The sequence below is a fragment of the Mesoplodon bidens genome (genome assembly GCF_964165515.1).
Source record: "Mesoplodon bidens genome assembly, chromosome: 19".
Classification (NCBI taxonomy): Eukaryota; Metazoa; Chordata; class Mammalia; order Artiodactyla; family Ziphiidae; genus Mesoplodon; species Mesoplodon bidens.
The window spans coordinates 9215088-9240778 of NC_138179.1; the positions used below are offsets into that span (position 1 = coordinate 9215088).

A 25691-nucleotide genomic window follows, 5' to 3' on the forward strand; every position below is an offset into this window, starting at 1 on the left:
TCAGACACCCAGTTGGTGTTAGATTTCAAACTCAAAAATATCCTAGCCATCCAATCTAAGTTTCATTGTATTCATGGTATCCACATATCCAAGTATCCATAGAATCCAATTCAACACTGCTTTAACGGGACTGGCCATGAAGAGGTTAATTATTAGACATTCATAAGGGTTAAGAGCCAGAGCCTTCCTCTTCTGTAAATCAATACCCACAGAACCATCTTTGAACTCTATATCACCATCACCAGAGCAATCTCACCAATTCCTCACCTGCAGCAGGAGGATGCTGGCCACTAACTGTTGGTAAATCCAAAGAGCTATCAGACATGACATGCTTAAGATCTCCTCCCACATCAGCCAGTTTCATGTCAAACTGAACAGAGAGTGCGTCTTCCGAGTCCTCCTTGCCAGCACTGCTGCCGCCAATGGAAGGGAGATCCAAGGACTGCACCGAAGCAGAGTCTTCTTTGGTGTGTCTGAAAGCCACTGCTTTCTCTCCCAGGGATTTGTCCGAGTTCACGGAAGAAAATTTACTGGAGTGGAAGTCAGCGAAATCATCATCACTCTTTCCTGAAGGAGGGTTATCTTTCAGCTCGTCAACACCTAGCCCCGGTCCTTCCAGAGAGAGCTGTCTGAAGACATCGTATTTGGTAGACGCAGCGGCAGAGTTCTGTCCGTCCTTTACTGTGCTGCTCACGCTGCTGCTTAGAGGAACAGGACTACTTTCCTCTTTAAGGGCCTCGTATTTGTCATCTGCCTTTTGCTCAGATGAAATAGAACTATTACTGAAAGCCATAAAATCTGCAAAGTCATCCTGCTCCCCAACAGATGCTGGACTAGAATATTCCCCAAAAAGGTTGAATTCTCCAAAATCATCAGCCAAACTAGAAGTTTTAGTTGACGCCAATGTCGTCATGGGTGCTGCAGATCCCGCTAGGTGGGGTCGTGAGGAAACAGATTTTGATGCACTAAATGCAGCTGAAAAGGACAATGGTTTCTCGCTGCTGCAAGTAACTGAGGAAAACATATCTAGGTCTGCTAAGTTCAGAGGATTTTTCACTTGTGTTTGTGGTTTCTGTTGGATAGCTCCTGAGGGGAAGGCTGCCGGAAAAGGTTTGTCTTTTGCTGGTGGCTCTAGTGGTGAGACACTATCGGCGGTTTTAAAATCGGTGAAACCATCATCATTTCCCGCAGATCTGAATTCTGCAAAGTTTTCTCCTGAAAGAAGAAGCACAACCAAATACAAAAGAATGCTGAGCTGAAAACCCCATGATCCATATTAAAGTACAAGCATATTACAGACTTTTCCCTCACTGGCTTCACATTATTTAACCATAGTTTAATAATATCCCTACCAAATATCCCTTCTGTTTCCACACTGAAGGCCAGTGATAGGGAAATAAATAAAAATCAAACTGAGCACACATATCACACGATTTTCATTTGCTCATTTCAGTGTGATATGATATGTGACATGATATGTCTGTGCCAGAGCCTTCAGCTGTCCAAAAGCATTGCTCTAAGGATGTTTTCTCACTATTGCTAGCCAGCCAAGCATACAGGAGAATAAGAAATAGGCGCTGCGGGCTTCCCTGGTGGCGCAGTGGTTGAGAATCTGCCTGCCAATGCAGGGGACACGGGTTCGAGCCCTGGTCTGGGAAAATCCCACATGCCGCGGAGTAACTAGGCCCGTGAGCCACAACTGCTGAGCCTGCGCGTCTGGAGCCTGTGCTCCGCAACAAGAGAGGCCGCGATAGTGAGAGGCCGCGATAGTGAGAGGCCCGCGCACCGCGGTGAACAGTGGCCCCCACTTGCCACAACTAGAGAAAGCCCTCGCACAGAAACGAAGACCCAACACAGCAAAAATAAATAAATAAATAAAATTTAAAAAGAAGAAATAGGCGCTGGACAGTGGTTAAGAATCCACCTGCCAACGCAGGGGACACAGGTTCGAGCCCTGGTCCGGGAAGATCCCACATGCCGCGGAGCAACTAAGCCTGTTCGCCACAACTACTGAGGCTGCGCTCCAAGCCCGTGAGCCACAACTGCTGAGCCCGCACGCCACAACTACTGAAGCCCGTGCACCTAGAGCCTGTGCTCTGCAACAAAAAGAAGCCACCACAAATGAGATGCACTTGCACCGCGGCGAAGAGTAGCCCCCGCTCGCCGCAACTACGGAAGGCCTGTGCTCAGCAACGAAGACCCAACGCAGCCAAAAATAAATAAATTAAATAAATAAATTAAAAAAAAAAAAAGGAAATAGGCGCTGGAGGTTCCTGAAGAGAGGCATATTAAAATACACAGTAGCCCTTTAAAGATAAAATGTGTTACATGGTGATCAATCAAAAAAAAATATCACAGGTACCAATGAAGTATTATGAAAAATCCTGCATCTAATATTTAGGATGTACAAGACTCTGCTCAGCTTGGCACTTAAGCTTATGGTTAGATACTATGTGGTTTTGCTCAAGTATATTGAGGCATCAATTTGAAGGGATTTGATGAAAAATTCTGAAAAGGCATCTGCTTATTTGCAAAGCATTCTTGCTAAGGGCACATTATAAAGTAGTTCCCCCCCCCCGCCCACTTTCCAACAAATAAGCTGAATCTTACCCAAAAAATCCATGAGTACTTGGGCTTTTCTTGAAATCAGCAATTTCACTGTACCAATCAGCACTTATTTTATTACAATTCAAAGGGATTTGAATATCAATTCCATTATTAAAAATTTTGAGGGGACTTCCCTGGTGTTGCAGTGGTTAAGAATAAGCCTGCTGGGGCTTCCCTGGTGGCGCAGTGGTTGAGAGTTCGCCTGCCGATGCAGGGGACACGGGTTCGTGCCCCGGTCCGGGAGGATCCCACATGCCGCGGAGCGGCTGGCCCCATGAGCCATGGACATTGAGCCTGCGCGTCTGGAGCCTGTCCTCCGCAACGGGAGAGTCCACAACAGTGAGAGGCCCACGTATAGCAAAAAAAAAAAAAAAAAAAAAAAAAAAAAGAATAAGCCTGCTAATCAGGGACACAGGTTCAAGCCCTGGTCCAGGAAGATCCCACATGCCGCGGAGCAACTGGGCCCGTGTGCCACAACTACTGAGCCTGCACTCTAGAGCTCGTGGACCACAACTACTGAGCCTGCGTGCCACAACTACTGAAGCCTGCGTGCCTAGAGCCCATGCTCTGCAACAAGAGAAGCCACCACAATGAGAAGTTAGTGAACGGCAACAACGAGTAGCTCCCGGAACTAGAGAAAGACCGCCTGAAGCAATGCAGACCCAACACAGCCAAAAATAAATAAAATTAAAAATCAATTTATAAAAAAAAAAAAAGAAAAAAGCATGGAAAATAATGGAAGCTTATTTTCCCCCTAATTTGAGCTACTTAACAAATTCACCAGCATAATTTATCAACACAGAGAAATCTATTTAATATTAGGGAAATTTTAGAAAGAGAAGAACAGCATTCAGAATTTCTGTATTTCATGTTTTTATACATACCACTAATATAACTAAAGTCAGTTTCACAAATTGACAGGAGAAGCAGATGTAAAACTTTAAAAATCACCCTAGAATTTTAGGCAAGTACATCACTGATGATATCTGTATTATTTGTATAAATAAAAAGGTAATAAGCAGACAATTTTGTCACGGCCTAAATTTTTGATGTGCTGCTTTAAAATATCTGTGAAACTGACAAGTTTTGCTTGGTTATTTTGTAAAGGAAATCACCACAGCAAACTAAACTTACTGATGAATTGTAAACGTTTCCATTAGAAATGTAAGCTGGGTGAAAGGGTTAAAAAGAAATAAAAATGGGTGGGTTTACATGTTCAAAAACACAGGGGCTTTTAGGGCAAATAAATTAGTTGCAGACACTGGAAGATTGCTTATCAAGAGGTACATTAAGCATATGACTTCATGGGTAGCTTTTCAGTCCACTTTTTTTTTTTTTTTAAGTTTTAAATTTATTTATTTATTTATTTATTTTTGGCTGCGTTGGATCTTTGTTGTTGCGCGGGCTTTCTCTAGTTGCGGCGAGTGGGGGCTACTCTTTGAAGCGGTGTGCGGGCTTCTCACTGCGGTGGCTTCTCTTGTTGTGGAGCACGGGCTCTAGGCATGCGGGCTCAGTAGTTGTGGCTCACTGGCTCAGTAGTTGTGGTGCATGGGCTTAGTTGCTCTGTGGCATGTGGGATCTTCCTGGACCAGGGCTCGAACCCGTGTCCCCTGCATTGGCAGGCGGATTCTTAACCACTGTGCCACCAGGGAAGCCCTGTATTTTTAATGAGAGTAGAAAAAAATATATTCTCCTAAAATGAACAAAGTTGGCATCTCTCCCTGGAAAGCCTTAAAGGTAAGACAGGAATGAAAGCAAGCACACAACAATGGCAACAACCATCTGGGATTCTGTTCGTGAAGTACCGCAAAAGCAGGGCTAAGATGTGCTGCTTACATTTTGGTGGCACCATGGTGTTTCCCAGGAATAACATACACATCATACGATCACTAATACCAGAGTATATAAAGAACCCTGATATTAAACCATGCTCTTTACTCCAAACTTGCCTTGGCCCAAGAGTTGATAAAAGCACTGCTAGGAGTAAATGCCAAATTAACAAACCAGAAGTTCCTCTGGGGTTTATTTTTGTACTCCTAGTACCTAATACAGGCACTGAGGAAGAAAGATATTACATCCTAAAGGCTTGAATGAAACACAAGGAAACATTTCTAGAACCTAAGAGCTGTAAAAGATTGAATATTTCTAGAGATATTTAAGCAGTACACTTTCTATTTTAACTTTCACACATACACCTTACCTTTCCTGTAATTTCCCCCCAACCTCCCCACGCCCTCCCCATTAATCGGAGAAAAGGGATAGAACAAATGATTGTGGAAGGAGGTTCCAAATTTGATTGTCCAATACAAAGAGCTAGAATGTGGTACTGTTCCCAGGAAGAACTCCTCAGTAGAGGATACAAATTTCACAGCATGCGTGGTTAAGCTTTGAAGGACATCATTTGACCTATGGATTATCTAAATCCTACACATCAGGATTTAGCCACAAATAGGACTTTACATATGTGGCTCTCAAATTATCATTCTACGTTCCCTTCTACTCTATTTAAGCCCTTCTATCAGAGATAGGAACCACACAGGCACACAAAGCCCTCTCACTTCTACTCATTAAATTACAGCCAATTTTGAAAATCTTGAGATGTAAAAGACTGGTTGCTGCCTTTCGCACAGTCCACAGATTGCTGCACTGCCAACAGCCCAAGTCTTGTTTTGAGCATTAAAATAACTGAAAGTGGTCACAGGAGTCTAACTGGGCTTGAAGGCTTCCAGTGAAAGGGAATGCACTATTTTCAAAGGAAATTGCATTGATTTGGGGTTTGCCCTAAATTTTAGAAAATAATTTTTCTAAATTATCAGTTATTTTATTATCTAATAACTGAACCACATTTTTCTTTCTTGTAATTTCCAGAGCTACAAAACAAAACAAGAACAACCACGCAGTAAAATAAAAGAATTTTTGGGATGCTACTGAAAGAACCATAAAAATCTCTTATTAAAAATTGAAATAATTTATCCATTTAAGGAAACAAAAACTTACCTAAAGATTTACTCTCTGCTGTCTGTTCAAGTTCCCTGAAAGCACTGTATTTATCACCAGGCTCTATGATGAAAAGACAGAAGCCCAATTAAGGTTAGGAACCTTAAGATCACAGCTCAAGGACATTCACCATAAAAGGTCACCACTAAAAACAAAAATTTACATTCATAGGTTCATGAATTTATGAACTGTTTTTACCTCCAAATGGAACAGTATTTTCAGAGGGCTTGTCAGCTGCAATTCCTTTAAACACAGCATATTTATCCACTGAAGCTGATCCTTTAGTTCCAGGAAGTGGCATCAACAAAGAAGGAGCACTAAAAGGGAAAGAGAAGTATTTCTTAATGACGAGAACATTGTCTCCTTACCTTGTCATCAAGGAAGAACTCAGAGTTAAAATGGCACACAGGTACCTAGTTAAAACTCATGGCTCCCTGCTTTAAAAGTTAGAAACTATATAGGTACACCACAAATGACAGAAAACAACATCCTTTTCCGTGAAAAAAAAATATTGAAACAACACTCAAGCAATAATTATTTTCTTGATTATGTGAAGAGGAGTCAGATCCACGCTGACCATCTAATCATCTTTAAGCCATAAGAACCACTGGAATGGCATTAGAAATAGATTATTATAGAATGATGACTTCCTGTAATTTTAAATTTAGGTCCATAAAACTGTGAAAGTGAACTGCTCCAAGTACATATACCCAATATTTTAAAGTAAATTATGTTAACCTTAATATAAATTATTCTCTAAAATGGGTTCAGAATGCAGAGGTGGAATAGTTAAGATAAAAATCTATTTATGAAATTACTGTTCAAGCCAAGGTGTAAATTGTCCTTCTTTTGATCACACTGCATCGCTTAGTGGCAGAAGTTCCCACATCTGATAAGCAGCAGTAGAGTTAATACAATTTGCATTTTTACGAGGAACACATCAGCAGTTCCAGAAGCTATCTTTGCAGCAAAACAACAATCACTTCAAAATTAGATAAAGATACTTTTGCCTGTGGACACATTTCCCTGCTGGATGGAAAAATAGTGTAATGAGTAGTATCTGTGTGGGTAATTCTTGGGCGGCTTAAACACAGACTATAAAAGCACTGCCTTTTTTTTCCCCCTTATCAGACCCAGGCAGCTCCCTGGAAGAACCACCTTTACATATGAATGACTACATTCCACTACTAGTTTGTGTCATTCAATACCATACACACAAGTCATATAAATGGATTTCTATTGAGTTCTTTGCCCTAGAGCAAACATTTTCTACAGTCATTTAAATCTTCTTATCAGTGGCCTACAAGCAAGGTAAAAACCCTGCTCTCGCACATGCATGCTAATGGGCGTCTGCAGTGCCTGGAGGACTTAGTGCTATCAAATATTATAATTTCACACCAATACCAAACAGCTGCTACATATTTGATCTGAACAAATAGGTCACTGTTTATACAGTATAGGTGGATTTCTAAAAGTTCCATAAGTAATTAAACTACAACATACTGAACAGAATGTTACATAGGAATAAAGGTAATTAATGTCTTAGGAAAAAACCACAAAGTTGAATGATCTATTTGTTTTTTCATGATCACCAACGTTAGCTATGGCCCTTTAAAGTCCATGGTAAAATCTTCTACTAAATATGACATCTATTTGAATATTAATTTAAAAATTATTTTCAGAATTGGAAAAAAAACCAGAGGATCTTCAGAGTAATGTAGTACTGCTGAGTGAAGTCAACAAAATAAAATTCCATTCAAAAAACGCTATGGCTCAGACTGTAATTTTATGCATATTACAAAGGAAGAATTCATTCCAGTTCTTTCCTTAAAGTTTTTATTAAATTAAAAAAAACTGTAATCACCATGAAAGTGTTTATGCCAGTTATATAAAGTAGTTATCTGTTCCAAACATGCAAATGGTTATTTCTACTGTTTAATACTAACGAAAGGTACTCAGTGAGAGAGGCATACTGTTTTAAAATTTAAGAACCTGCATTCTATTGAAAGATGAGACTTTAGAGAATTTGGCCACAAAAGAGGGCTTTGCTTTTTCTCTGGTGTATCATTTGTGTTTTACAGTTACTTCACATGGCTGTGGTAGGTGACTTGACTTAGTTGCTCAACCTGCTAAATACACCCATTTAAAAAGCAAAGAAAATAAACCAACTCAAAACTCCTACGCCTTAATCCTTTTTGAACTATTCTATCGTCAGCGCCCCATGACCACTTCGTTTCTTATATGAGGCTCCCCAGTGGCTGGCACACGGTAAGTATTTTCCGAATGGATAAATGAATGATGTTGCTCCCTTCCAGATGCCCTTTCATGCCAGCTCAAGTGCTATTCCTCCTCTGACTTTGACATCCAGTTCAACACCGAGTCCATCCAACTTCTCAGATACATACTTTTAAGTATCTGTAACTCTAAACCCAGGGTAACTCTCATAACCTCACAACAGGATTACCATGGAAGCTGCATTTATCCCATACCTAGTAGCAAAAATCACTTTCACCATGCCACTTATTTCTAAAATGCTTTACAGATTATGTCACAAATCATAAGGCATCCTATAACTGGTGCCTGCCCTTAACTAGTGTCATTTTTTCAGACTAACAATACTCTCGGCTCCAGCCTATTTTAACACCTTACTTGCCTTTTCATCTTCTCGAACAAATAATGTCCATTTTTGCTTAAAAATACTGCTCAAAGTGGTCTCACCTATTTATATCATGATTTAACAAATATCCTTTTAAAATAACTCACAATATGGAATACAGATCATCATAAACTAGGGAATTCATTATACATGAACACACAAACACACCACTGAAGGAGCAATTCTAAGAGAGTTTTATTAGGTAATATAAATACCCAGATAAAACTAACTAACTTTAGAGCAAAAACTGTGCTTTTTGCTTCTGTATTTCTAGTGCCTACCCCAGTGTCTGGCACACAGGAGATGCTATGTAAATGTTTCTGAATGAAGAAAGAAACAATGAGTGTGGATTCTTAGACATGAACAAAATGTTTTCACTCAAGGAAAGCACAGAAGTAGTCAAGCCAGAACTGAAGAAGAAAAATCTTCAAAGTATGGCTGTATATGAAAGTAAACTACTGTGTGGAGATAATGCCACACAAAATTGCTAATACCCCATATATCTCAGGTCTGGCCACCATCTTACAACTTTCTATGCCCAAATTTTAATTTCATCTGCTGAAAGTTTTCTCCCTGAGGAATGAACCATCAATTTGTTAAATCTGGTTTGTAACCTTCATACTACAATATATTTATCCAACAAACCTTTATTAATTACATATCACAGGCTAAGTACTACATACAGAGACATGAAATACTGTCTTCAGGTACTTAGAGCCTAGTGAGGGGAACAGTCAGGTAAACCAGTAATGGCAATTACGGCACAGATATTCACAGGCTACCATGACAGTAGAGAAGGAGAAGGCCTTAACTCATCTTAGAGGTGGGGACTGGTAGAGTGGAGTTAGTAAATACTTCCTATAATGAACCGATTTTCGACATGGAACTAGAATTAACTATAGAGAGAATTTCAGATTGAAGATAACAGAATGGAAAAGGCCAGAAGCTTGAGAGAGCATGGTCAGTTTGGCGGTTTACGTGTGTGTGGCTGGAGGTAAGCCGTGGAGAAATGGCAACAGTCAAGAGGGTTGGCAGGAGCCTTTTCCCACGCCAAGCAGAGCTGATAGAGTTGATGGCGGTAAAGGAGAGAGAAGGGAGACAAAAACAGCATGTTTCTGATTAGGTGACTGGATATGGTGATTTAACCAATTTTTTTTTAGCTTTGAGCAGTAAAACAATGAATCATCTTATGGAGGTAATTTGAGATGCCTTGGGTCATTCATATGTTGCCTTGGGTCATATGTTCTAGATAGCAGTAGAACATATCAATTTGTGCAGAGGAAGAGACCTGAGAAAGAACTGTTGTGTGTCTATCAGGTTAACACGTGGGTGTGCTGGTACAGCGGTCTTGGGAACTCCCAGTACTTTACAGTCACACCCCCCGTATGTTTCTTCTATGTGTCATTTACAAGTGTTTGATGTATTCTTAAAATCAGGAGAATAATTCTTTCCCTAATTTCTAATTCTCTATAATGCCTATCCCTTAGTTCTTCTTACAGTGTCTGCACGAAGTGCTGACTAAGAAATAATCAATTGGTTAAAATAGAAAAGATGAATGAAACTGCACAAAGAGGAACATAAGAGAAATGGGATATGTACCCTGACAAAAACAAGTTCCAAAAACAACCAAAAACAGTCACATTGCTTACTCAAAGACTCATGTGCTCTACTCAGTGGAAGAAGTATCTACTAAGTACTTTTAAAAAATGATGGGGCTTCCCTGGTGGCGCAGTGGTTGAGAGTCCACCTGCCGATGCAGGTGACACAGGTTCGTGCCCCGGTCTGGGAAGATTCCACATGCCACAGAGCGGCTGGGCCTGTGAGCCGTGGCCACTGAGCCTGTGCGTCCAGAGCCTGTGCTCCGCAACGGGAGAGGCCACAACAGTGAGAGGCCCGTGTACCGCAAAAAAAAAAAAAAAGAGTCATGTACCACAATGTTCATTGCAGCTCTATTTACAATAGCCAGGACATGGAAGCAACCTAAGTGTCTGTCGACAGATGAATGGATAAAGAAGATGTGGCACATATATACAATGGAATATTACTCAGCCATAAAAAGAAACCAAATTTAGTTATTTGTAGTGAGATGGATGGACCTAGAGTTTGTCATACAGAGTAAAGTAAGTCAGAAAGAGAAAAACAAATACCGCATGCTAACACATATATATGGAATCTTAAAAAAAAGGTCATGAAGAACCTAGGGGCAAGGCGGGAATAAAGACGCAGACCTACTAGAGAATGGACTTGAGGACACGGGGAGGGGGAAGGGTAACCTGGGCCAACGTGAGAAAGTGGTAGTGTATATATGGACATATATACACTACCAAATGTAAAGTAGATAGCTAGTGGGAAGCAGTCGCATAGCACAGGGAGATCAGCTCAGTGCTTTGTGACTAGCTATAAGGATGGGTGAGGGAGGGTGGGAGGGAGGGAGACGCAAGAGGGAAGAGATATGGGGATATATGTATATGTATAACTGATTCACTTTGTTATAAAGCAGAAACTAACACACTATTGTAAAGCAATTATACTCCAATAAAAATGTTAAAAAAAATAACGGAAAGGTGTTGACAACATACTGAATCACTTACTGTACCTAAAAGTTAAAACATTAGAAAACATTAGAAAAATGTTTATGCAACTGTCTATGCAAAAAAAACCCCAGAAACCTGAAGGCCTAAAAGCCACTGATCTCAAACAGAAGAGTGACATGGATAAATAATCATATTTAGATTTCTAAATGATGATTTCTGTGGAAAAGCAATAGTATGTTATATTGCAAAGTGTCAAATTATGTGCCCCTGCCTAAAAAGCTTTTCAGCAGTTGAAGACCTGGATCTAATATAAGAACATGAAGTCATGCCTGGCACAGGTGCACTCAGCTGTAATAAATCAGGTTTAGCACAAGCAAAAAGAAATATTGTTAAGCAGGTGTGTACTGGGAGGAAATGGCAGAAGCTGAAGTTTAAGGTGGACAAAGGGGAAGGAAGTTTGAAGAGTGAAAGTAGGAATACACTAGGAATAACCAAGAAAGCATGAGAGTAAGGAGTCTTAATTCTCTTATTCATACTTAGGCTTCTCATTGTGGATGGCCTCTTTCTCAATTATTAAATACAGTGTTAACTATATGCAACTCTTTTCTACCTGTTTCCGTGCTGAGAATTTGATTTTGAAGAAGCAGGCAACTCTTGGAAATCACTGAATGAGTCATCAAGGGATCCTGACTTGGAAGCATCTTGAAAATCCTGGAAGTCATCTTCTTCTGGTTTGACCACCTAGGTTTCCAGAGGACGTTGAAATAGAAAACGTCTTATGATAAAAAGGTAAATAACAAATCTTCAACTGTCAACCTCAAAGACTACTTTTTTTTCAAAGACTACTTTTTAACTCTTCCCATTTAAGTACAAACACCTAATTTTAGAAGAACACCCTTTAGACATAAACATCAACTCAAGTGCTTAAGGCAGGAATGCTGCCTAATATTTTTAAATGCTCTCTTGTACAAACGGTAAAAGACTGGTTTAAACAGTTAATTTATATAATTTTTAAATAGCTGAATCACATTTAATAGATTACTGAGAAACTGCCATCTTTATAAAACATTTTCATCATGTTTGTAAATTACAGAAGTGACACAAGTTTGTTTTAACTCATCACATACATGTATAAAGGAAACCGTGAACACGGACTCCTAATCCCATGCTTAGGAAGTGAGCACTGTTAACAGTTCGTTTTATAGAAAAACGAGATTATATTGTTCTGCACTTTAAAAAAAAATGTAATTACAGAACATGGACATCTTTTCCATGCAGTACATGTACATCTACCGGCATTCATTTTAATAATCTAATAGTTTACCACTGTAGAGATAAACCAAAATTTATTTAACCTTTCTTTTGATGGATATGCAGCTATTCCTAATTTTTTACTCTAACAAACAATGCTACAACAACTATCCTTGTATATTTTTGCTAATTTGAGTTACTAAGTTCTGTGAGACTCCTAATCGAGTGACTGCTGGGTCAGAAGATATGAACATTTAGAATTTTGATAGCCATTGCCAAACGTGCCTCCCAAAAAGGCTGTACCAAAAAACCCTTTCCCCTACATTTTTACTGACACTGAATATATGTTTAAAACTTTTTTTGCTCATCTGAGAAGTGAAAAATAAACTGAAGCATCTTAATTTCAGGTTTAGCAGCTTCCTCAAAAGACACAGCCTAAGGATTTAATTAGCTTTATTAAGCTTGATGTTTAAGACATATATGATAAAGAACTATAAACATTTAGCCAAAATTCAAGTATCTTAAGGCTTAAGAAATTTTTTTTTAAATAATGAAAAATTAAATGTTGTACTGTTTTAATACTGCTTAAATTTCACCTCCAGTGTCCATCATAATCCAGCAATCTTTTCTGCATTCATGGAAAAAAAAGGTTTCCTGGATTCATTTTCAGGGATAACTTAGAATATGCACAGCCTCTCCATTTACCTGATTTGCAGGGTAAGCTGACATGAAGCCACTGGAAGTCTGGGCTGCAGCTCCCCCGACTGGTCCAACAAGATTAATGCCCATGACTGGCTGTCCGAGGGTGAGGGGCACGGAGCCTGCAGGGCCTGAAGGCATCCCAGTTGGCTGACTCACAGCAGTAGGCAAAGTCATAGGAAAGCCACTTAAAGTTGGAACAGGAGCCACTGGAAACTGATTTAAAGCATCGGGGCTCATGGCAGGAACACCCCTCTACATAGAACAGTAGGAAAATGGAAACATTTTAGGAAATTGCAAACCACATACAACCCAAATCTGGCAAAGATCTGTAGCCCTGGTATGTTTCCACTCTGATTCTCCCAAAACTCAGGAATTTGACACAAGAAAATAAGTTATGAGGTTAATGTGAATCTAATATTTAGCAAAGAAATGGCCAACACATACCAATTCTGACATTTTCACTCTGACAAGTTTGGTTAATTCACTACAATCAAATCATTTACAATGATTTTGTAATATGAGAAAAACTGCTGCCAGACCGAGTATACTTTATCTATATCTAAGGAATTTTAGACAAGGACTTCAAAGGACAGAGAGTAATTTCATCTATTACTAACTAACTTTCAAGTTCAGAAGGGTTACAGTTAGGTCAGAGAATGTTAATATATTAAAGCCTTTAAACAAAGGAATATTTTGCTAGTATGCACATCATATAAACTGTACATTTTTGAAGAACTGTATCCTGAAAATAATCTAAATTTTAATGTCCAAGGAGTTCTGCAAGGTTGTAGAAAAAAAGGATTCATATTCTCTCAGTTTATATTGGAAAGTCATTTGACCTAACCTTAGAAACAATGTCTACCTGTGTTACTGCTATCATGGCGAGAACAGTATAAAGTTCTTCTTTAGTAAGTTTGCCAGGTGTGGTTCGATTAGCTAAGGCCCATATCTGTCCAAGAGTTTCCCTGGGAAGTCCAGATGACATCAGGATGGGATAAAGTTTAGCAGTATCTATTCCAGTCGGAGTCATTGTGGTTTCTAAAATTTTCTTATATGCATCTATTAAAGGAAAGACCAGATTACAAATGTAAACATATCACAAGTGATTCATCTTTTTTGTTGTCATTGCTGCTTATACAAGAATAATCTTAAGTCAAACTGCTTTAAGAGAACTGAAGCCACATCAAGGGTTTACGCTGCTGTAAAGATATTCCAGTGGAAATATCCAGCAGACAATTAGGGTCTGGAGCTTAGAAGAGAGGTTGGAGCTTGGCCCTACAGACAAAGATTTGGGGTTAAAGGTAAGAGAAAGTCTTATAATTCATTAGTAGATAGTAACAACAATAAGATGGAGGTGGTATAAGCAGATGTTTTGGACTTTAAAAAAGAAGTTGTAGAGTAATGATGGTGGGACTAATTTGAAAATAGCAGTGGGAAGCAAGAATTATACCAATATCACCTTTCTCTTGTCCCAGTGAATTAGAGGCTATTAGAGGAAACATCACTGGGGAAGGTGCTTTGGGAACACAGCCTTTAGAGAAAGACAGGGTTTCAGTTAGAGAGCGGAATAAGTGTTTGAAAAAAGGAAGGGACCGTTGGGGAGTTTTTCACTATAAAATGGCCTTTCCAAAGGGCAAAGTGGGAAAGGCTGTTAGGGATAGGGTTGCCACATAAAATACAGGACGCCAATGATTGCATGGGGTATACTTATACTAAACAACTATTTGCTGTTTCTCTGAAATTCAAATTTAACTGGATATTCTGTATGCTTATTTGCTAAATCTATCAAGCCTAGTTAGAGGAGTTTGGGGGATGAAAGTAGGGCTAAGGCAGACAGAGAAAAACGCTTAAAGCAAAAATTTTACATCTAGCATTAGATATGGATTACAGGTTAGTAGGCTGACCATAAGAACACATATTTTGGCTAGGAAGTTATGTGTATGTGTATGTTTGGAAGAAGAAGGGAGAAAGAAATACAAGCTGGCAGAAAAGGGACAGAATCCCAAAATATACCAAGATCTAGATTTCGTTTGTTTGGCTTGTAGACAGAGAGGGAGAAGAAAAGATGCAATCTGTCTAACGGGCAGTTGGGAGGAAATCAATTATCTTTTTTTTTTTTTTTTTTTTTTGTGTGTGTTGTGCTGGCCTCTCACTATTGTGGCCTCTCCCATTGTGGAGCACAGGCTCCGGACGCGCAGGCTCAGCGGCCATGGCTCACGGGCCCAGCCGCTCCACGGCATGTGGGATCTTCCCGGACCAGGGCACAAACCCGCGTCCCCTGCATCAGCAGGCTGACTCTCAACCACTGTGCCACCAGGGAAGCCCGAAATCAATTATCTTTATGTACAACTGAAGTCCCCTGTGGTTTTGGGAAATGAGCCTTGCAATTTGTGATTATGTGATTCTGAGGAAAAGTAGACATTACTAATTTCTTCCCAAAGAACGTTGAGCTACAGGGATCTTGCATGAGTTTTATTTAAATCAAGTGTAGAACCAACCTAGATCAAGTCTATGACCAACAAAGAGAGCTAAAGATCAAAGTTACCTTTAGTTTTTAAGGGGTTTGCAAAGCAAATTGAACAAGTTACAATATACTAAGAGTGATTAACATAATGCCATTGTAATAGTCATTATTCTATGCACATCAACCATGGCTTAAACACACTATTCCCTTGTACCAATTGAATACTACATCACAAAATGTGTACTTCAGTGATTTTTTGGCTCAGCAGTTAATAACATACATAAAGAAAAAAGTAAACAACACCTTCCAATGTAGGAAAAGATGCCACTTGGTCTTTTACTTCATATAGTTTTATATTGACAAAGTCAAAGAATATTTTTTAAATATATAAACGAATCACCAAGAGTTCAGAAAATTATACTAGACATATTAGTACTATTCTTGATGTTATTAATAATCTGTGACATAAATATTTGATAGTGTCTTTTAAAGCATAATAAATCTAAGAAAAGCTTTTAGATATAAAAGTATATGATGGTCAATAAAACATTAAAGCAAAACACTTCTCCTTCATTTACATAGTTATTTCATACATGAGACAGTCTTTTTTTTTTAATATTTACTTATTTACTTATTTATTTGGCTGTGCCGTGTCTTAGTTGCTGCATGTGGGATCTAGTTCCCTGACCAGGGATCAAACCCTGGCCCCCTACATTGGAAGCACAGAGTCTTAACCACTGGACCACGAGGGAAGTCCCTATGAGGCAGTCTTCAACACTAGATGTATTTAATTTTCTGTACTCTTTTAGAAAAAATAAATAAGAAAAAGTTACAACTCCTTCTGTATATTCTGTAACCACAATAGTAAATATTTATAACTACATTTACAACATTTAAAGTAAAGTATCCAGATAGGAATCTTGGACAAAAAAGCTCTTTTTACCTGGAACCAAACTTTCATTGTATATCCAAGGAGGCATTCTGGGCTGAACAGGATCCTGTGAGGGAAATACTCCCACACCTAAGAAGTTAAAGAACATTATCTAATGTATATACTGGTCCATGTAGCAGATGGGGAAATCACACTGTGTCATGTTTTTTTAATAAGAAGAGCACTGGAGACACTAAAAAAAAAAAAGTCACCAATACAACTAGAATTTCGTTTCTAAGCAACTCTTGTACACCTATGTCCTAAGGTGTAAACTAAAAATAAACGAACAAAAAAATACCCCCAAGATGTACAAAATCAATATTCTGGATCATATGAGGCTTGTGCCAGTCACATATATTACAAATTAAAGACAAAAACATGAGAGATGATGGTTTAAAGATTACATATGCAAAACAACAACAACAAAAAATGCCCGAGCTTCACTTGCAGCTTTTAATAACACTTCTTTGCAAAGTCTGATTTTTTAAAATGAATATGACACTGCTGCCTTAGATGTATAGCATTTTTGTTTAAAATTTTTGTTTTTCACTTTGTCCTGTAAAATAGCCTCCAAAAGTTTGCCTCCTGGGCTGCCCACGTTGTAATTAATCTCTGCAAGTTGAGTTTATAAAAATGTGGATCTAATTTAGGCAGCAGTGTGTACGATTAATTTCAGAGAAGCAAAACTATATTCTCATTGGTGACTTTTCCAGGTAAATTTTAACTTCTCAGCCTTATAGAAGAACAGACAGTTTAAGAAGGGGCAAAAGTTTTTTATAAAATAAAAGGAGAAGAAATTTTAAATCAGGAATGATTCCGATTAAAAAAACTGCTTATCGAAATTTTTTTAAAAGGAATAACAGTGTGTTGAAAGAATTCAGAGCAAAATTGTAGGGGTTAATTAGAGAAAGGAATGCACTAAATATATTTTAAGCAAAATTTTGATTAGCAAAATCAAGCAGCATTCATTTTAAGATTAATGCCTAAGGTGTTAGCATTTGAGCAACATTTGGTTAAATGAACTTTTTGCTGAATATTTCATGAGCTCACCACTCTCCTCAATGGACAGGTTTTGGTCTGAAGTCTTTTCTGCCTCTGCGGTAGTGGTACCACTTACACGTCCATCTACAGCACCCCCGTTATTGGCCGTTAAACTGGGATGGTTCTTACTGGAACCTGGGCCTAGGGCTTTGTGCCCAACTTCAGAAGTATGTAATTTAATTTGTTCCTGCCCAGATGGACTTATATCACAAGATACTAGGAGCTTCTCCTCCAAGGAAGGGCCTAAACAAACAGCATGAAGGATTATTTGTATATAACTGCAAGCTTCTAATTTTTCAACCATCCATCTCCACCCCCCAAATTCTAAAGGGAAGGCCCTGCCACATGTAATATAAATTTTGAAATAATTCAAGTCCACACATTTGTCTAGGGCTTGAGACACTTCAGCGATTTTAGAGAACTTAAACATCATTATCTACTTTGACTCTCAGGAATTCTGTGAGACAGCGGGTAGGATGGTACAGTGGAAGGTGTACTACCGTAGACATTTGGTGACCTATACAAGATACAGACACTTCCACCAACTATCGCCTATTTCTTCACCTGTCAACCGAAAACGTGTAGATGAGTACACGTCTCCTTAGATTCCTCTCAGCACTATTCTGTGCCTCAAGACACAGTAACTGCCTCCCGCCCCCACAAGTGATAAAACTGAGGTATAGAAATGTTTAAAGATTTGTCCAGGGACAAACTGATAGTAAATGGAGAACCAAACTGATAGTAAATGGAGAACCTGGGCTTCTGACCCCAACGTGCTTTATCACCGAGAGCACTTTCTAAAGCAGCTCTTCCCTGGCTCATGACTCTTAAGAAAATGATGGTGGTGATTTCCCCAAACAAGAGGCATCTCCTGAAGAAATCAGTGTGTTCTTAAAGTTCTAAGGTGGTTTAAATAGGTCCTAATTTAGGAGCAGATGTTTCCAATCACTTTTCCAGGATGTGAAGCCCCCAGAATTAAAAAATCTATATTCTTACTTTGGTGAATTTCAATAGTACTCATATATTCAGGCACATGTTTCTGTGCCAACATCACTGTATTATTCTACTTATATAAATGAAATAAATTATCCTAGATTATTTAAAAAATACTTTCATTAATAGTCTAGTAGTTACCTGCTTTCTGCACATTGTATGAGGCTGAAGCAGTAGAGAAATAAGGAAATTGCCCAGGGTCACCATGTAAGGCAACAGACACTGGACTCTGACCTGGAGGGATATACTGTGCTCCAGCCTTCTGAGCATGCAACTGGCCAAGTGGGGCGGTGGGGTGGAAAGACTGAAAAGGCTGGGAAGTGGAAGAAGGCCCACATGTGGGAGCTTCAACAGGCCCCTGCATAAAGTCACTGAATTCTTCTTCATCAAGAAAGGCGGGTGATGGGGAGACAGTTTTAGCAGAATGAGATGATGTGGGATAATCTGCAAAATGGAAAATGGCAATGAAACACACAGAAATGAAAATCAACAGGGGAAAAGAAATTAAGATGTAGTATAACCCCAAAAGAATATACTGAAACATGAATAGTGGAGGTGAATAAGAAATAACATGTAACAACAAACAGAATCATACAATGAATGCAAAACACTTTGATGTCTATTTACAAACAATTTTTTAGTCTTTCTTTTCAACATCTTTATTGGAGTATAATTGCTTTACGGTGGTGTGTTACGTTTCTGTTGTGTTTAACGGTGAATCAGCTATATGCATACATATATCCCTATATCCCTTCCCTCTTGCGTGTCCCTCCCACCCTGCCTATCCCACCCCTCTAGGTGGTCACAAAGCACCGAACTGATCTCCCTGTGCCATGTGGCTGCTTCCCACTAGCTAGCTATTTTACATTTGGTAGTGTGTATATGTCAGTGCCACTCTCTCACTTCGTCCCAGCTTCCCCTTTCCCCTCCCTGTGTTCTCAAGTCCATTCTCTACATCTGTGTCTTTATTCCTATCCTGCCCCTAGGTTCATCAGAACCATTTTTTTTTAGATTCCATGTATATGTGTTAGCATACAGTATTTGCTTTTCTGACTTACTTCACTGTGTGTGACAGACTCTAGGTTCATCCACCTCACTACAAAAAACTCAATTTCATTTTTAGTCTTTTTTAAAAAGAGGTTTTATAGCTATTTTGCATTTCGTTCAAAAACAGAAAAATGTAAAACTCAAAATTTCTTTCCTTCTTTTATTAAGTTAGCACTTATTTTTTTTCCTTGAGACCATTAATAATTTACATCAAAGTGGTGATTATTTTTGAAATCCAATTGATCTATTTATCTGGATAATATTTTCTCAAACCAATATAAATAAGAGAACCTACCTATATGCTACTGAATACATTTTAGACAGATATATACTGATGATTAAATTTCATTATGCCAGTAAAAAACAATGCATGACGCATACTTGTAATTTTTGATAAATCATGCCTAATCCATACACTTAGCATAGTTCATATTTCATATGAGGATGAAACTTACTGTGTGGGGAATGAAAATTACAAAGGCAACAAGAACATCAAACATATTACCAAAGTGATATTTTCTTGTGAAAAGCATCAAAATTAGGACATCATAAAGTGCTAAGTCAAATAACTCAACAGCCAATTTAAGAAAGTAAACCCTAAGAGCTATGTTTAAAAGATCTTTGCCTCTAAAAGATATAAACATCACTGTGGCTTTTTACTGTTAAATATGAGATTCACTTATGTAATAAACCTTCTCTACAGGGATTATGTTTAATACTAGGCTCATTAACCGTACTATTATTGTTGCTTCTTCACATTTTTAACTTCTTTGTATTGCTTTAACATTTACTAAAGTCTAATGTCACAAGGAGCAGTCTTTTTTAAAAAAGGCTCTCATTTGAAAAATGGGGACACTATGTGCTTCTCTTTTGGACCCTTCTCTTTTGGATCCATGAAATAAAGCCTGGAAGCATTAAAGTTCTATGAAAGATGCAAAATGAATATGCAAAATTACTGCCTTAATGAATTGTGTTTAAAAAAAGCCATGTCATAATGAATCCCAACCCTCCCAATAATGGTTACTGAGAGTGTGTATTTAAGCTCTCAGTTTGGGTTCTCAGATCAGTACTGGTAAGAAAGTAGTAACAATGCAAAACTGACAGCTACTATGGATATAGTAGCTGACTGTCTAGGCTAAACCAAATTTTTTTCTTTTCTTTCTTTTTTTTTAGGCTAAAAATTTCTTTGCATTTGACTGGAATTATGTTAATTCTATGTGGTATATATTTTGGCTTAGAAACTCTTGTAGCTATATATATATATATATATATGATTAATAAGAAGTATAAAAATTATGTGATACAGTTTGTATATTCAATATTTTAAGATCAACAGTTTATGGGCGTTTATGCCTCTGGTGGTAAAAAGGCTGGAAACTTTTTACATACTTTAGGCCTAGGTTTAAGACCCTAGCTGGAGAAGCTCTGGAAATTCCTTGGGCTTGCTTCAAAAAACTTTTTCTCGCGAGGCATGAAGCAGTTAACTAGAAACAGCTAACTGCACACATGTTGATTGAACTCAAGAGATTACTTGAATATCAAAACACCAATTTATTACTTAACAATGAAGCTGTTAAACCATACCCAGTTGTCCAAAGGGGCCATTCTATATGGATAGAAAAGTATGTGACCTAACAATGACCATTCCTCTCTGCCTTCTTCTCCTTTATCTAAGTTCCATGCTGGGTCCAGTTTTACCATTCCAATGACTATACTTAAATTACTTACTGGCTTATTCAGCTTATAGTTTTCATTTTTAGGTATGTTTTTCCTTTCTGAACTCATTCTGATTGCTAATATCCATTCCCTTTTCAATATCAGTATATATTTTACTTTGGGGCATATTTTTGTAACGATAATCTGAGTATATAATCTAGCAAGTGAAATTAATAGCACAGAGGCAAAGCTGTCCCAGAAAGTCAAGAACTCGTTACTGTGCCAATATTAGATTATGCCCTCCTGATATCACCTATAAAAGGTACCTATAAAAATTGTCAATGTAATACATGCCTGCAGAAAATAGCACTTGCTGAATGATTCATGAAAACTATTCACATATGTTATTCTTAAAATTAGCCGAGAATAAAATGTCAAAATGTCAAATGTAAAAAAAGGATGTGGTAACAGTTATGTGAAGATAAGACTCATTTCAACTGCTAAATGTTTAAAACACATGCCAACCCCCCCAAAATCTCTCTCTACCCTGCTCTATTAGGTACTTTTCTTTTGCTTATTTGATGGTAAATGAAAATAAAAACTACAAAGGAACGTATTTTAAAAACTAAAATTTCATGAGAAATATTATTTAATCCACGACTTTTTTAAAAATTGGAGTATAGTTGCTTTACAATATTGTGTTATTTTATATTGTACAGCAAAGTGAATCAGCTATACATATACATATATCCCCTATTTTTTGGATTTCCTTCTCATTTAGGTCACCACAGGGCACTGAGTAGAGTTCCCTATGCTATACAGTGGGTTCTCATTAGTTATCTATTTTATACATATAAATCCATGACTTTTTAAAGGAGTCATTTAGAAAATTTGTAAGTTGCGTCACATTGAATAAAATCTGAACTAGTACATCAAAAGTAAAACTATTTTAAAATAATGAGAATGAAATGGTAAACTCCTTTATTACATTTGCTTTTAGTGAATGGATTTTACTAACGTTAACATACTCATTTATACAGAAGATTTACAAGTAAAGTTGTCATACTGACATTTACTAGAAGACAAAGAGGTTTCTTCCCCCCAAGACTGTCTAGACCAGAGCTCTTAACCCACTGTAAATTTTAAAACATCCAAATCTGTACTTAGCTTGAAGGAGGAGTTCAACATTCACTCTCCGCACACACACATAATGGTCAATTAAACACACAGGGACTATATGTCACCTTCCAACAAAAGAAAAATTTTAAATTACAACTACCTGGTTTCTTAGGGTGTGATGCTGGAGTAGGATGCATCTTAGCATCTCTGGAAAACCCATCTAAGTTTCCTTTTATGGCTTCCAAAGCATCATCTCTACTCTTCTCTCCTGTCTGGGAGACAATAAGTGTATATATATTTCTTCACTTGTCTCTCACACTTCGTCCTAATCCACATAAGTTGAAAGAAAAGTGCAGATATTCATCAATTTACAATATTTTTACCACATACTTCGGATAGTGAATTTTCCAAGTCAGAAAAACATTGACATAAAGTGAAGGCGTAAAACAACACTCTAAAGAAGATTATTAAAAGGCCCATTTAGAAATACTTTAGGCTACCGCTGTTAGATATTAAGTATCCAGTATTAATGCTTCCCAAGAAAAGATTACAAGCATTCCAAAGGCAGAAAACAAGAGTTGAGAAGATAATGGCTGCTATCCCATTCCCTTCAACAATAAAGTATCTTTACAGAAAAAGAAAAGTCCTTCGCTTTTGGACTTAGACAAAACCAAAACGAATCAACCACAGCCTCAGCTTGCGCTGGTGCCCACGTAACAAAATCCACTAAATGACTGAGAAGAGGCACATTCGGGGGGGTACGCTGTGTGCTGGAAAACGTTACCTTGGGTTTCACACTACTCAGAAGTCTGAGCTTTTGCTTCTGCTCTTCAAACTGGCGTCTTTTTCTTTCTTCTTCTAAGAGCTTTTGCTGCTGTTCAAATCGTTTTCTGAAGGAAAAACAATCTAGTAAAGAGCCAGCTTTAGGAATTATCAACTGTTATATTCATATTTCTTCTACAAAGTCATCTTGCATTTCTAGAACTAAAAAACTTCACTGATAATTATATCTAATTTTCTGAAGACAATCCTATTTCACCACTATATTAATTTCCAAATATATGAAATAAGTCTAAGAAGTGATTTACCTAAATTGTAGACATGAATTTATTTCCTGTCTCATTTGCAAGGGGAGGAGACAACATTTTACATTCAAAGTCATTACAAAAAACAGAGAGGGATGTAGACGAAATAAAAACACTCTTTGCTCTGCATACAAAAAAGAAACTTCTACTTGAGGAGGCGGTATCATACATGGGAAAGAGCAGTGGTTCTGGGACTCAGGAGGCCCACACTCGGGTCCAGGTCCTACTGGTAACTGTAACCCAGGCTGACACCTGCTTATTTCTTTGGACCTCACTTTCCCCAGATGTAAAGTCAGAGGATTGAATTACAGGGTCTCTAAGGTCCCTTCTGGCTTTAAACGTTTAAATAATAAGCGTATGCTAAAGAGTTTTAAGGGCACTGTAAAGGCGCCGTGACTGCTGCAGCTTCAAATCTGCACTACAGATCATGTGACAATTTTAAAATTGATTGCTATCCAGTATCTTTATCCTTGCATCCTGAGATCTCTTACTGCTGCTCCTCGGCAAACTGCTTCTGCATGTCTGGAGTGTACTGTGGGCCTGGAGGACGCATTCCTAGGAATGGTGCTTGTCCCAGGTAAGGCATGCCTCCTGCTGGTATTGGTCCCATTGGTATCCCTGCCTAGAAAAAAACAAAGACTTAAGCTTAAAAAAACACAATTTCTCCTTTTATCCTTTTTTTTTTTTTTTCCTTTGGCTGTGCCGCACAGCATGCAGGATCAGTTCCCCAACCAGGGATTGAACCCGTGTCCCCTGCAGTGGAAGCACGGAGTCTTAACCATTAGACCACCAGGGAAGTCCCCACAATTTCTCCTTTTAATTACTACAAAGAAATACTGTAACTTCCATAAATTTTCTTATTTTTAATTAATGAACTATAGAAAGGCATTTTAATAGAATATGTAACATTATTTATTAACGAACTATATAAATGCATTTTAATACAAGATTCAAAGAACACAGGCTAAAAATGAAAAGCTCCCCTTAGTATCTTGCCCCTTCCATTTCCTTCATGTCTTCGAGGGGACCACCACTGCTAGAATAGCCTGAGGGTGTGTGTGTAAAATCTTTCAGTCTGTGTGTGTAAGGCCGTGTATGTGTACAACTCACAAGTTATATCTGGTGAGTTCACTGATCCATAATCTTTGAGAAGAGGTATCATATCTTACATGTCTCTGTATTTCCAGCAATAGATAAGCGCCTGGTATATGGTAGTTATTCCACAAATGAGATTAAACAAATGAGATTAAACATGATTTTCCAATATGATAGGATAATGATTATTTTGATATTCATTATCATAGGCTTGGCTATCCAAACTTTTACAGAAAATATCAATAATAAAAAAAATCAATAGTAAATGACATATCAATACAACAGTATAAAGTTTACTGAAGTGTCCAGAAGTAAGAATGGTATTACATAACAACTAACCACAAAATCTAATATGAATAATGATGAGGATGAAAATGATGGCAATGGATAATTTTTACTGAGTGAAAATTCCTGTTATTCAACGTTCTCCCTGAAAAGTTCTCCTTCAGTTCCCTAACTTGAAACTTGGCTGTCCCTGGAAGCCCTCTCATTTGGAGATTGCTACTTTTCTTCCAACATTTCCTGTAGACGGGCAATATTCCTCCTTGCTTCTTCTAAACCCTTTTCCTCCTCTTTTCCTTCAAAAACCCGAACGCATTTTAATTTCTTGCCCTCAGACTTCATCATTTACTGTCCTAACTTGTTGACGTCATCTACTGACCTTCAACTCCCTCACTCTTCAACTAAAGGCTTCAGAACCTTGCTATGGTCCATTCCACTCCTAAACTGCTTTTGGTGATGTCAATAATCATATGGATGACTCATCTAACACTGTGGCCTTTCAGGTCTCCTCATCACAATCATGTCCAACATACCATTCCAGTTTCCCATTCCACGGCCATCTCCCCTGATCATCCGCCCCAGTAACGGCATCATCTCCAAAACCTTGATTTTAAACATCCCAACACTTGACCACCACCTTCTATCCTTCCAGCTCGTGTACTCCAGCAATTCTCTTATTTCATTAATACCTCCCTCCCATCCATTAATCTTACCACCTTCCCACTGTCCATCATCCTCATCATGTCCTCACTTCCCTTCTTGCTCAGCTTAGACTCCAGGATTCAATATTAAATGCCTCTGTAAACATCCTTAGCTCCCTTACCTCTGGCTTCCTTGGTATGGTCTCCTGGGAAACCTCATTCCTGGTTAGTCAACTAATCACCTTCTCTTATCCTTACAACCAAACCATTTAACCTTGCTGGAGAAAAAAACCTTGATGATTCACCTTAAATTCCTGACTACAGATCTCAAATGGATCCCCAACGCAGGAGTCTTATGAGGACTCCTACTATGTAAGATTTCAACCCTTTGACATTTCTTGAGATTTGCTATGGCCCAGCATATTTCAATTTTAATAAATATTCCATGTTTGCTTAAAAAGAAAGTGTGTTTTGCAATTGTTGGGAACAGTGTCCTATTTATCCACTAGTCAAGGTTGTTTAAACCTGTATCTTTACTGATTGTGGATTTGTCTATTTCACCTGTTTTTCTGTCAGTTTCTGTCTTATAC

The 25691-nt window shown here is 38.2% G+C and overlaps 1 protein-coding gene across 18 annotated transcripts in view; it reads right to left on the bottom strand.

The window, feature by feature from the left end:
- SYNRG (synergin gamma) overlaps positions 1-25691 on the bottom strand; it is a 90847-nt gene that overhangs the window by 38664 nt on the left and 26492 nt on the right. For 11 of the 18 annotated variants that reach the window (XR_014014019.1, XM_081219613.1, XM_081219610.1 and 8 more), the window contains exons 4-15: positions 23575-23705; positions 22783-22888; positions 22159-22270; positions 18318-18620; positions 17193-17426; positions 16155-16232; positions 13610-13806; positions 12751-12999; positions 11405-11535; positions 5803-5921; positions 5605-5667; positions 268-1215 (exon numbers count right to left, since the gene is read on the bottom strand). Coding sequence is in view for 17 of the 18 variants with exons in the window: in XM_081219613.1 (XP_081075739.1) it covers positions 268-1215; positions 5605-5667; positions 5803-5921; positions 11405-11535; positions 12751-12999; positions 13610-13806; positions 16155-16232; positions 17193-17426; positions 18318-18620; positions 22159-22270; positions 22783-22888; positions 23575-23705 (2671 nt within the window). In the remaining variant the exon portion in view is untranslated. The remainder of the gene's footprint in view (positions 1-267; positions 1216-5604; positions 5668-5802; positions 5922-11404; positions 11536-12750; positions 13000-13609; positions 13807-16154; positions 16233-17192; positions 17427-18317; positions 18621-22158; positions 22271-22782; positions 22889-23574; positions 23706-25691) is intronic. The other 7 variants (XM_081219608.1, XM_081219605.1, XM_081219609.1 and 4 more) reach the window with 2 other exon arrangements.